The 12601-nt window shown below is 37.2% G+C and overlaps 2 protein-coding genes across 3 annotated transcripts in view; one reads left to right on the plus strand and one right to left on the minus strand.

The window, feature by feature from the left end:
• Positions 1–7923, minus strand: part of PIGX (phosphatidylinositol glycan anchor biosynthesis class X) — a 34769-nt gene extending 26846 nt beyond the window's left edge. Inside the window, exons 1-3 of the mRNA XM_054574926.1 lie at positions 7913–7923; positions 7347–7531; positions 4657–4720 (exon numbers count right to left, since the gene is read on the minus strand). Coding sequence (XP_054430901.1) covers positions 4657–4720; positions 7347–7531; positions 7913–7923 — 260 coding nt within the window. The remainder of the gene's footprint in view (positions 1–4656; positions 4721–7346; positions 7532–7912) is intronic.
• On the plus strand, positions 7764–12263 carry CEP19 (centrosomal protein 19). Of its 2 annotated transcripts, XM_054575134.1 has the most exons (4): positions 7764–7875; positions 7959–8093; positions 10406–10602; positions 10953–12263. In XM_054575134.1, exons 3-4 carry the CDS (start codon positions 10473–10475, stop codon positions 11309–11311), a joined length of 489 nt encoding a protein of 162 aa, XP_054431109.1. In that variant the 5' UTR covers positions 7764–7875; positions 7959–8093; positions 10406–10472; the 3' UTR covers positions 11312–12263. The 2 variants fall into 2 exon arrangements, with proteins under 2 accessions (XP_054431109.1, XP_054431108.1); XM_054575133.1 differs by lacking the exon at positions 7959–8093.
• Positions 12264–12601: the final 338 nt, after the last annotated feature.

The following is a 12601-nucleotide window of genomic DNA, read 5'->3' on the forward strand; positions in this document are numbered from 1 at the left end:
AAAAGTTACTAAATGTACGAAGAAGCAGGGAAATGTGACTAATAATGAAGAAAAAAATCATTCAAAAAAACAAGTAGAGATGACAAGGTGACAAAATTAGCAAAGGACATTATATCATTATAAATATACCTAACACGTTCAAGGATTTGAAGAAAAACATGAACATTATGAAGGAAAGTGAAGAAATATAGAGAGAGCTGAATGCAACTTCAAGAAATGAAAAAGACGCTTTCTGAAGTAAAAACTATCCAGATATAATTAAAAGCAATTAGACACTGCAGAAGAAAAGATTAAGTGTCTTGGAGATACAGCAACAGGAACTACAAACTGAAGCATGCTAAGGAAATAAGAATTGGGGTGGGAGGAGAAACAGTTTCAGAGACGTTTCAACTCAAGTGGAGAATATTGAGAGAGAGAGAGAGAATGTAACAGAAAGAAAATTTGAGGATGATATAATGGCTGAAAATTTTCTGATTTTCATGAAAACTGTAAGGTAGTAAATCCAAGAAGCTCAACAAATACCAAGCAGAAATCACACACACACACACACACACACACACACACACACATACACACTACCCCATACCAAGACATATTACCATCTAGTCAAAGGAAAAAAAAATTTTTTTAAGCAATCGGAGGAAAAAGGAAAATTACGTAGAGAGTAACAAAGATAAGAACACACCAGAGGACAATGGAATAATGTATGTAAAGTATTAAAAGAAAAAAAGCTATCAATTTAGAATTATATATCCAGGAGGAATCCTTCAAAAATAAAGATTAAAACAAACACAAACTAACAGAATTTGTTACTGCAATAAATAGTAAAGGAAGTTCTTCAGGCAGAAAAAAGAAAATCAGATGGAAACTTGAACCTACAAGAAAGACAGAAGAGCAAATGGTAATGTGTGGGTGAATATAAAAATATTTTTCTTGGCACCCACCTGCCCCACCCCTAGGAAAAAAACAAAAATAAAGCATTTTTCTCATTTTTTAATTGCTTTAAAATACGACTGATAGAGAAACTGGAACCCCTGTGCATTGTTGATGGGAATGTGAAATGGTGCTGTCACTACTGAAAACAATATGACAGTTCCACAAAAAATATAAGTGAAACTTGAAGACATTATGTTACGTGAAATAATTCAGTCAGAAGTAGTGTATAATTCCACTTATATGAGGTACCTAGAATAGTCAAATTCATAGAGATAGAAAGTAGAATGGTGGTTGCCAGAGGCTGGGAGAAGGGGAGAATAGAGAGTTGATGTTTTAAGAGGTACAGGGTTTCAGTTTTGCAAGGTGAAGAGCTCTGCAGATGGATGGTGGTGATGGTAACACAACAGTTGTAAATGTTTTTAATTCCACTAAAGTATACAATTTAAAAAGTTTAAGATGGTATACTTTATATAATGGGTATTTACCAAAATTAAAATAAATAATAATGTAATAAGACTTTTCAAAACAAAAATAATAACAATATATTGTGGGGTTTACAACATAAGTAAAATGTAAAATTAATAAATGTATGACAACAATAGCATAAAGGAAAGGAGAAGGAAATGAACTATTCTGATATAAGAGTCATGAGCCTCATTCATGGTGTAAAATAATACCATTTGAAAGTAGACTATGATAACTTAAAATTGCACACTGTAAGCCCTAAAACAACCAATTAAAAAGAAAATATAGTTACTAGGCCAAAAATGGAGATAAGATGAGATGCTTAAAAAATACTCATTTTATCCAAAATAAGGCAAAAAAAACAGAGAAAAGGCTAGATGGGCCAAATAGGAAAAAAAAAAAGTAGCTAGATGGATAAATTTAAGCCAACCCAACCAAACCAGTATTTACTAAAAGTAAATGGTCTAATCATTCCAATTAGAATGTAGAGATTGATAGACTGGATAAAATAACATTCTAATTCAATGTTACATTAGGGATCCTAGCCAGGTCAAACAGGGAATAAAAAGATATAAAAACTGTACAGATTGTCTTTATTTGCAAACCCATGATCATCTATGTTGAACAGATAAGGAGTCTACAAAAAAGCTGTAGGCATTGATAAGTGATTTCACAAAGAATCAGGGTACCATAACACCATATAAAAATCAATTGTATTTCTTTTTTTTTTTAACTTTTAGCTTCTTTATTAATTATTTTTTCAAATACATTTGTCTCTGCCTTCCCCCCAAAATCAACTGTATTTCTATTATTAGCCATCAATAAGTAGAAATGAAAATTTTACATCAAAAAACATGGAATATTTAGGGATAAATTTAACAAAATATAAAGTTACATATTGTTAAGATTAAACCGATAAAACCTAAATAAATGAAAATGCACATATTCATGCATTAGAACATTCAATGTTCACATATCAGTTCTCTACAAATTGATCTAGAGTTTCAACAGAATCCCAAATGAAATACCATGAAACTTTTTTTATGAAATCTACAAGTTGATTCCAAAAGTTATATGGAAATGCTACAGCATTTCTCTGATCTACCTATCTAATAGCTCTATAAAGAAAATAAATTTGTAATAAATTGTGCTAATTCCCAGAGACCTCCACTGCACAAACCATCCTTTTAATAATCTGGTCTAGAATTTTGCCCAGAATCTTCATCAGCTAGCGCTCAGATTATCCAGAGATTACAAATAGAAGTTCGGCAATCATTTAAGCAAATTCTCCTATTGCAATGAGATAGAGTTCATCAGAGAGGGGAGACTCTACACTCATTTAGAGTAGTAAGGCCCTTTTGTATACTTCCCTTACACATTCTGCACTTCAGTTTCCTACTACCAACACCTGCTTGACCATTTCCAAAGTGGAAGTAATTCTTCTTGACCAAGAAGACAGAAATAAGAAGAGGTATCAAATTTTACTTTCTTTAATCTGTTAATGTTTCCTCAACCATCCTAGCAGCAAAACCACACCTGTTCTTCCCGTAACTAAAAAGCCTTTTTTAAAACAATGATTACTGGTATATTCTGAAAGTCTCAAATAACAGATTTCTATTTTCTGAAGCTATTCTTGTGGGTTCTATCTCTCTTCATATTTGGTTTTCTGTCCTGTTTTTCATCTGCAATACTTATTACCGGGCAGCTACTTTTGCCCTTACAATAGCCTCTCCAGGCACTTCTTTCTTCCTTGTTAGAAATCATTTATGATTACACTGTCATCTTTACATTACTTATTATCTCCCAATCCTCCTTGAGAATATATCCCAATTACTTTAAAGAGAAAATCTATATACTTGGCACAATTACCTTGGCATTGCAAAAATATACCAGGAATCCTGTAAAAAACTCCTTTCAGAAGCAACTTCCCTCCCAAAGTTAGTTTTATTACTTTTTAGTCACATCTCTTTGACTGAAACTGTATTGCCCTGCTTGATCACCTATCTCAGTATTAACAATAGCTAACATTTCCAAGGTATATACTATGTGACAAGCACTACATTAAAGGGCTTTCCATATATTCTGTTTTAGTTCTTATAAACCTAATGAGGAACTATTATCATAATCCAGTGATACTGATGAGGTAGTAAAGATTTAAGTAACTTGATTAACACCACACAGATACTAAATAATAGAGCTACATTTTGAGCCCAAATCTGAGTTTTAAAAAAAAAACAACAACAAAAAACAAAACCACCCAAGTTCTTTCTACGATACTGCCTACCTACTCATTCACATGTAGGCCAGCTTTGAAGAGAAGAGAGAGAGATTTTAAATTGACATAAAATGAAATGATTTTAAAAATACATATTATCAGGCCCTGACTGGGTGGCTCAGTTGGTTAGAGCATCGTCCCCTATACCAAAAGGTTGCAGGTTCAATCCCTGGTCAGGGCACATGGAGGTTGCAGGTTCAGTCCTGGAAACAGGAGGCAACCAATTGATGTTCCTCTCTCACGCTGATGCTTCCCTCTCTCTTTCCCATCCTCTCTCTCTAAAATCAATAAACATATCCTTGGGTGAGGATTAATAAGCAAGCAAATAAGTAAATAAATGTATCAGAATTTTTAAATCAAATACCTGAGAATCATTTCAAAGTAATTACCTTGAGAAGCTTTAAAGTTTGGGAAATTTTCTTACGGAGCAGTTCCTACAACTTTTTACCAGTCTTTTTAAAAATATCTTCAATACTGGCAGATATCCATTTTTGAGGATAATTTATATTTTGGAAACAGCTCGGTCATTTGGGACCAAGTCTTGAAAATCACAAATAGTGATTTAAGGTGGTATAATATCTTAGAACTACTTGAGAACATAGCTTTGGAGCATGGTAGACCTAAACTGGAGCCAGAACTGGCTATACCACCCTACCCACTACCAAGTTATTTAAATTCTCTGAGCCCTAGTTACTTCATCTGAAAAACAAGAAAAATATCATCTGCCTCACAACCATTGTGAAGATTAAATAGGATATCATATATATAACTTCTAAGTATATGGTAAATAATAAACATGTTTTCTTTTCCACTGTTATTTTAATCATTATTTCAAACTGTAACCATGTATAATAAATCTGTCACATAACTGGAAGAACGCGATTTTTTCAGTTCATCCATTTTTCAACTACTCATTTGGTTTTGCTCTAAATTATATGAAACAGTACTATGATGCAAGTAGAAGTCAGCAGGCAATTTACCTGTGGAAACCATCTTTCAAAACTTCTTGCCGCAAAATGATGTCAGAGCAAGTGGCCTTTACGCCTATAAGAAACAAAAAAAAAAAGTTTTTAAAAAATAAAACAAGCACTCAATGAAAGAATACTTAAATAATTAGACAATAATTGTTTTAATAAGCCTTACTACACTGGAAAAATAAAACCAATCTCAAAATAAAACAAAAACCTTTAAAACTTAAATTGAGTTATATTTAATTTATTTCTGATATAGCATGGGGGTTAAGAAGACTGACTTTGGAGTTATTGCCTATCTTCAAGTCCCAGTCTGTCATTTAATAGCTGTGTGACTTTGGGCAAGATGGTTTATTGCTCTGCTAGTTGTCATGAGAACTTAATATATGAAGAAGAACTTAGAACAGGTCTGACCACATAGTGCTATGTGTAAGTATTTGTTATTAATATTACTTTGTTCAGGTGATCCCAGGACACCAAAAAGAACAGAATGGCTAAAAAGGAGCCAGAAAATCTCAGTTTTAATCCCGGCTCACTGAAACTGTGTTTCAGATTCGTAATAGCAACTTCCGTATTCTACCATCTACACCTATAAAACTGAAAAGACAGTACATTATGCCTTGTGAAGATGTTGAGAGGATTTCAAAAAACAAAAACTGGAGTCTTTTCAAAGAGTTCCTCTATAAACTTAGAGTAACCAGAAATCTCACTATACAGACTTCATGCAGAACTCAAACATTAAAACTATTACTTAATGTCAGCATCATACAATTAAAAATTCAATTACTGATGATCAGATCACCAACTCAGCGTGGCATCGTACTAGATAATTTTACTCCATTTTCAAAAGCTGGCAGTGTACAGGAAGAACATTAAAACAAACACACTAAAAACCATATTGTATTTTATGTTGCTAGGTCCATTAGATATACTCCTGAAAATACACATGGAAAAAAATAACATGGAGATGAAAAAAATCTGAAATATACAAGGGACGGAAGGGAAAAAGTATGGAAAAATAACATTTATTAAATAATACTTATATGACAGATCCTCTACTTGGGGCTTTCACATCAGTTTTAACTTTCACAATCTAGAAAAACAGGCAGGCAAAATTATTGCCATTTGTACAAAGGAGGCTTATAAACAGTTACTAACTGGCTCTGGGTCTTACAAATAAGTAACAGATTAAAAGCCAGATTTGCCTGACTTTTAAAGCCTCAGATATTTCCACTCTCCGAGCTTTTTAAACCCTTCTTTGCTACAAATAACTCTTGTACATATCCAGATGTTTTTTTCATCATGCTTAATTTTAATGGGGGTGTGATGGGGAATAAGAATTTTTAAATACCAATATATTAAATTAGAAAAAAAGGTCAGATTAAAGGTTTAAATTCTGTTGGAATATACACCAGAGAGTACAAAATCACATTCATCTGGGGATGGTAGAAAGGCTATTTATAAACAGTATAGTAAATACTAGACAGTTTGTGATTTTTAATGCAAAAGCACCATTTTAAAAACAATTTTTTTGCATCTGAACTGACCTTCAATATTTTTTTTCTTAAGTTATTACTTTATTTGGTTATTGTGGTTGGTCTGTACTCACTCTGGAAACTGACCCCTTTTTAAACATAAAATGCCAGTGTGGGAAGAGTCTAGAAAGATATTACCAAGTCCAACGGTTTAAAGTATCTTTTTGGCCTCATAATCTTTTCTTCACATAAATTTGGAAACATAATATGTAAACACACAAAAGCAGAACTGCATTGATCGACAGACACTAGTCTATTATTTTCCAGATGGAGAAACTCACGTGGTTTTTTTTTTTTTTTTTTTGGACTTTCCTTTCCCTATCAAAGTGGTAATTTATCTAATTACCACTTGCAGGCATTCGTCTCGCCCACCACAACGAAATCTCAACGAGGGTTGGGGCTGTGTTTTTAGTTCAGGGCTCGAATTCACAACTAGTACAGCACTCCAGCCCACGGACTGGGGCCCAAAGAAATCAATTAACTCACATGCCTAGACCAAACTGATACAGAAACTCCAGCCCAAAAGTACAGTACAGGAAATGGAGTAGCCAACCTGTGGAAACGGACAATGGCGTGGGGACTGCCTGAGGGAGTGAGGGGTTCTTGGTGGAGGGGGACAAAAGGGGAAAAATTGGGACGTGTTATACTATAATCAATGAAATATTTTTAAAAATAAATAATAAACACCTGGGATGAGTGAAGAAAAAAATATTTTTAAATGTTTGTAAAACAAAACTAGTCGTCCTCTTCTTCCCACGTCCCTAGAGTCTGTATTCTGGATTGGTATCCTCACACCTCACAGGGCACGGGGGCCTTGCTGGCCCCTTGTTGATAAGAAGCTTCCAGCATCCCAAGACGCTTCGAGCACTTCCTTTAGAATATTTCAGTAAGAGTGGCCAGTCCTGCCTCGGAACAACAGAGCCCGACTCTCCAGAGTCCACATAGCTGTGCGGAGGACAGGTGGAGAAAGAGGAAAATGGAAGTACTTGGACTTTGTTTTTAACCTCTTACAGCTCACCACACAGTTCTAGGGTCGCCCGCCGAGTTATAGTGAAGTACCTCCGCAAAGCACTTAAGGGAAGAGGACCCGGAAGTCCGGCTGCTGCCCACCCGCTTTGCTCTCAAGTCCCGCCCCCATACCCGCAGCCACGCCCCCCCATTTACCCGGGTCGGCAGTAGCTGCTGTGCAGGTGAGCCAGGCCGACTCCCAGAGGAGCAGCCAGGCCACCACTCGGACGACCACGGCCTGGGCAGCCAGAATGCCGAAGAACGTGCGCCGGAGACGAGCGCGCCTGGATGAAATGCGGACGGAGGAGCCTGCATAAGCTTCGCGCTGCTCCCAGAGCGCGCTGCCAAGGAGTTAGTGACTGGCACAGAAGCCTATGTGCGCCCGCGCCTTTAGTCCCCGCACACTTTCGGTCCCACCGTTCCCGGCCACCACTCCTCGCAGCCCAGGTGCCTGAAAGTTCCTGTCTCTCCGGAGGCGGCAGTCCGGGATCCTGGATTCGCTCCCTAGATGCCCCGCCCCTTGCCGCCCCGGGTTGGGGGCGGGGCAAGGACAGGCGCAAGCGCTTCGAGTGCACCAGGGTTGGTCCTCGGGGAACGGCTTCCTAGGCCCCCGGCCTGACCGAGTCTTTGGCACGCTGGCTGGGGACTGGGCTCCCCTAGCTGTCGGCCTCGACCTCCACTTCAGGTATTTGTGGTTTCGGACCTTCTGCCTGGGAGTTTACCCCACAGTCATATCTGCGGGACTCTGGCTATCACCTCTTCCTGCAGCTCTAGGCTCCGACCGGCCTCAAAGTCAAGTCAGGTGCTTCTCTGTGCGCTGCGGTTGGGTGGAAACAACGCCCCTCACAGAGGTTTTAGATGTTGGCCTGTCGAAGAAAATGCATTTTATGTACCTCTCTAAGGGTAAATAAACGTCTTTTACTAGTGGGGATGTGAGTAAGGAGAGGATCGTCTTTCTACACGTTGGATAAATTCCTAAAGCTGTGGAGGACGCTTGGCTAGATTCTGGCAGGCACTGATCTCTGGGGTGGGGGTGGTGCGGAGAGAAGTGGGGAGTATTAGTGTCTAGGAAGATGGGTCCGCTTGTCTTCATGAATTGAATTTAATCTGTAAGTAGGACGAGAGAGTATCCACAGATTGGAGCAGAACAGAGGGCTGTAGGACCAATATCTCAAAGAGGAAAGATGTCAGAGAATAATAAAACCGAAAGTATCAATGTAAGCGTGCTATAGTGAACTATGAAGATAAATTTTGGAAGACACTCTTGAGAGAATTGAAACTGGTTGTCTATAGAGAGAGGAAGGGCAGGGGACAGTAGAGTTATTATAAGCCTCTTAGACTTATTTTGCATTTTAGACAGAATACAATCATTAGTAAAAATATGAGTTAAAAAATAAAATCGGTAGTCAAAACTACATTATTGAGTATCAGTTGCATACATTGTTGATGAGTACAGCCATTTGCTTGAGAATGTGGGATTTGTGCCCAGTGGGATCTCCTAGAAAGTTTACTAATGTACCAAATTTTGTAAGATGAACTGGGATTAGTATTTGTTTAAAAAGAAAATAAGAAAGGGGGGGTGGTGGAGTGGGATCATTGCATTAGATCAGGAGCAGAGCACAGAAATTTGAAAAAGCAGGTTTTTTAACATATTATTTTCTAAGAGTAAAAATTCTTACATCCAACAATAAGGGGTGAATAATAGAGATTTTGGTATATCCATAGGACATTTGGCAGTCATATAAATATTTGCATTTTAGTAGAAAATTTAATGACAAAAATCACATAGGTTGTTAAATTTAAGAGGCAGGAAATAGTATGTATAATATAAAGTAACATAGTTTAAAAAAAATAAAACTATACCTAGAAAAAAGACTGGAAGAAATCAAGGGTCATTATTTTATATATGCTTCCTCCTCCCCCCGTCCCGCCTTCACCTCCAGTTTTCTACAGTGAACATGTATTAAATAATTATGTTCCTATAGTGATTTGCTGGCGGAACTAAGTTTATCATTACCCTATGCTGCTTTACTTCTGGGTTCCTTGATATTTGCAAATTTTCCTGGGAATAATATCGTCACATCGAAAGTAGTCCCTATAATTAACTATACTTGGCATTGGTGGCAGGGGAGGGAAAAGGGAATAGAAAGTAGTAACCTAAAAAATAGTTGTGTTTTTTGTCACTGGAAAAAAACCGTATAATGAGACAAGTAAGTTGAACTAAAAGTAATGTCAGCTGTATTGCTGTGTACATGTATAAACTGATTCTGCATTGGGTCTACCTTTTTTTTATCATACTTATAGACTGTAAAAACTTATGAGGACGTACAAGGGCTGTCTTAACATGTTGAATTAAACAAATATGTACAGAATGCCTACTACATTCCAGGTATTGTGCTGTGTTATTGTGGTGAACAGTGGATATGTTCCCTGCCCTTATGGAGCATATAGAATAGAAGGGAAGATAAATGATTAAATAAACAATCGCAGCCCTGACTGGTGTGGCTCAGTGGGTTGGGTGTTGTCCCACAAATAGAAAGGTGGCTGGTTTGATACCCACAAGGGCACATGCCTGGGTTGCAGAAGTCCCTGGTTGGGGGGATTGGAGGTGTGTGAGAGGCAACCCATTGATGTTTCTTTAACATATTGGTGTTTTTCTCCCTTTCTCCCTCCCTTCTCTCTCTCTAAAAACAGATGCATAAAATCTTTTTGAAAAATGAGTAATTACAAAAAACTTATGAGTACAATGATTGATAAAGTACAAGGGAAACAGATTTGGTCTGGTGAACCCCTCCAGACGTTATGTTTAAGATTATAAAAACTCTTAGTACCTTGACATGGATGGTACCTGTATATACTTGTTTAATTGTTAAATAAAAAAGATCCTGTAAGTCAGTTCTTGGGCTGACTCATGAGTTCATATACAATCTTTGGTTAAGAGTACAGTACACTAAGTAATTCAAACTGAAGCATTTCCAAGCTCATGTGTGAACATAGCTACAGCCCTCAATGAGTCAGGGATTCAACAAGACTAAGGCTAACCAAAAGCCAAACTGAGCTTTCAGGGTAACTCTCAAAATATTGAGCTGGATAGGCTGAGCATGCATTTCTAGAACTGATCTAGATCTGGACTAGAGCCAGATATGCTGGGGAGGAGGGATAGGGAGGAAAGTGATTTATCCTATACTTACAGTAATTATTTTCCTTTTTTCCAGGAAGTCATTATGTGACTAACACATTTTCATCAGATTTCCTCTGATTTACCCTGAAGTGTATGTGAGAATGATGTGCACTGCCAAGAAATGTGGAGTTAGATTCCAGCCTCCAGCTATTATCTTAATCTATGAGAATGAAATGAAGGGGAGAAGTCGCCAGCGCATTATGCCTGTCCGAAACTTTTCAAAGTTTTCAGGTGCCTCATGTTTCATCATGCCTCCTATCTTAAATATTCTCTAAAGCACTTAATGAGAATGATTTGAGTCTTATGTTGTGGTGTGACATGGCATTAAGAGTTAAACAAACCTCTACCTGGGTATATGTATGACCCTGATTTTAGGTTAAGAAAATAAAAAATGCATTCCTCCTTCCTCTACCACACTTATAGCTCAATGTAAAGGAATAGTTCTGCAGAATAATTTGTTCCCCAAAAAGCCACTTAGCTACCTTGCTATAATGGCAGATAATGCTGTCAGTAGTTTGCAGTGCACCAATAGGTTGTGGTGTATAGCTTCTGTGTGGTATATAGTTTTGTTTCTCTCCTAGATTGCAACAGAGCCGCTGAACAATTAAAGAATAATCCGCGACACAAGAGTTACTTGGAACAGGTGTCCCTGAGACAGCTAGAGAAGTTATTCAGTTTTTTACGAGGTTACTTATGGGGACAGAGTTTGGCAGAAACAATGGAACAAATTCGACGGGAAACAGCTATTGATCCTGAGGAAGACCTGAACAAACTAGATGACAAGGAGCTTGCCAAAAGGAAGAGCATCATGGATGAACTTTTTGAGAAAAATCAGAAGAAGAAGGATGATCCAAATTTTGTTTATGACATCGAAGTTGAGTTTCCACAGGATGAACTGGAGTCCTGTGGCTGGGACACAGAGTCAGCAGATGAGTTCTGATCCCCCAAACCAACATTTATGGGGCTAGCAGAAACTCCTTGTTTATACAGAGAATGTAGATTAGTTCTAGAAAAATCCGTAACAAACTAAATGTATATGTTGGACCATATTTGGATTGACCATGTGACTTTTCAAAACCAAGACATGTAGTACATCTGCTATGTAGGTGCATGAGGAATGTAGAAAAAACAATATAGTTATCTGATTTTAAGGAGTTCACAATCTAATTGGAAGATACGTCAAAAACTTTTGAAAAGCTAACAGTATTAGGCAGCAAAAAGATTAAAGCCAAATGCTTGATAAAGGCAAAAATGGGTCAGAGCCAAGATTACTGTAGAGCAGAAGAGTCAGGGGAAGACTTGGTCCTTTAGTGGCAAGATTGGATTTTGTCTGGCCCTTGAAGTGGTAGTATTTGAATAGAAGCTTATATAGGATTCCAGATGAGAGAAACTTGGAGGAAAAAAGAGGGGAAGGGTACATTAAGCAAATTATAATTTGATAAGATTGAAGAGTATGTATGGTTACCAGGGGATTATCCTGTATGCGTTATGTCTTTATATGTATATATGACTCTTTTATAAGTATTTCAATTCTGCAGTAGAAGAGTAACCCTGCACAATGCCCCGCAGCTGCCACTGCATGTCATTTGATGGACAGCAGGGGGATTCTGCCCTTCTGGTGTCAGGAAGTATATACCAAAGACATTCTGAAACCCTGAACCTCTTCCCATAAATAAGAGGTTTGTCTGTAAAATGGGAATTCTACCAATAATAAATGAACAATAGGTACTGCCAGTTTAGACCTATTCATGAATTTGGATGTACAAAGAGATTTTTATTGAACAAGGTTATGTGTGTACAGATCTTATTATTATATTATTATTATTTAATGGTAGAAATCCTGTGTTTTCTGCAAGGAAATTAATACTCATTAAATAAAACTCTAAAAATTATTCATTCTTCCTACCTGTCCATTTCTACTCTCTTTATCATTAAATCCCCCATTAAAGGGATCATTCTTATAGTGACACCACCAGGGACTTAAGATGGTCATGACTCATATGTATATTTGCCAAAGGTAGCAAAACAATTTTCAGAATTGGAGATTCTTTCATACCTGCATAGTATTCTAAAATGCAGATGATATATTTAAAAAGTTGATCTTAGATTGTTTTCCCCTTTCACTATTAAAAACAAGGCAAATAGCCTTGGACATTCTCTATTTTGCATGTGTACATGACTGTAAGTAATGAATAGAGGGGAATTGCTGGGTATTTGCATTCTAAATTTT

This window comes from Pteronotus mesoamericanus, unplaced genomic scaffold (assembly GCF_021234165.1).
Source record: "Pteronotus mesoamericanus isolate MK-2021 breed Mesoamerican mustached bat unplaced genomic scaffold, CSHL_Meso_final contig_27, whole genome shotgun sequence".
In the NCBI taxonomy this organism is placed as follows: Eukaryota; Metazoa; Chordata; class Mammalia; order Chiroptera; family Mormoopidae; genus Pteronotus; species Pteronotus mesoamericanus.

What these genes read in the sequence shown, in the direction of transcription:
- CEP19 (XM_054575134.1), top strand. Translation starts at nt 10,473, where the DNA reads ATGATGTGCACTGCCAAGAAATGTGGAGTTAGATTCCAGCCTCCAGCT. An exon ending in AAACTTTTCAAAGTTTTCAG is followed by an intron (nt 10,603 to 10,952) that starts GTGCCTCATGTT and finishes TTTCTCTCCTAG; the next exon opens with ATTGCAACAGAGCCGCTGAA.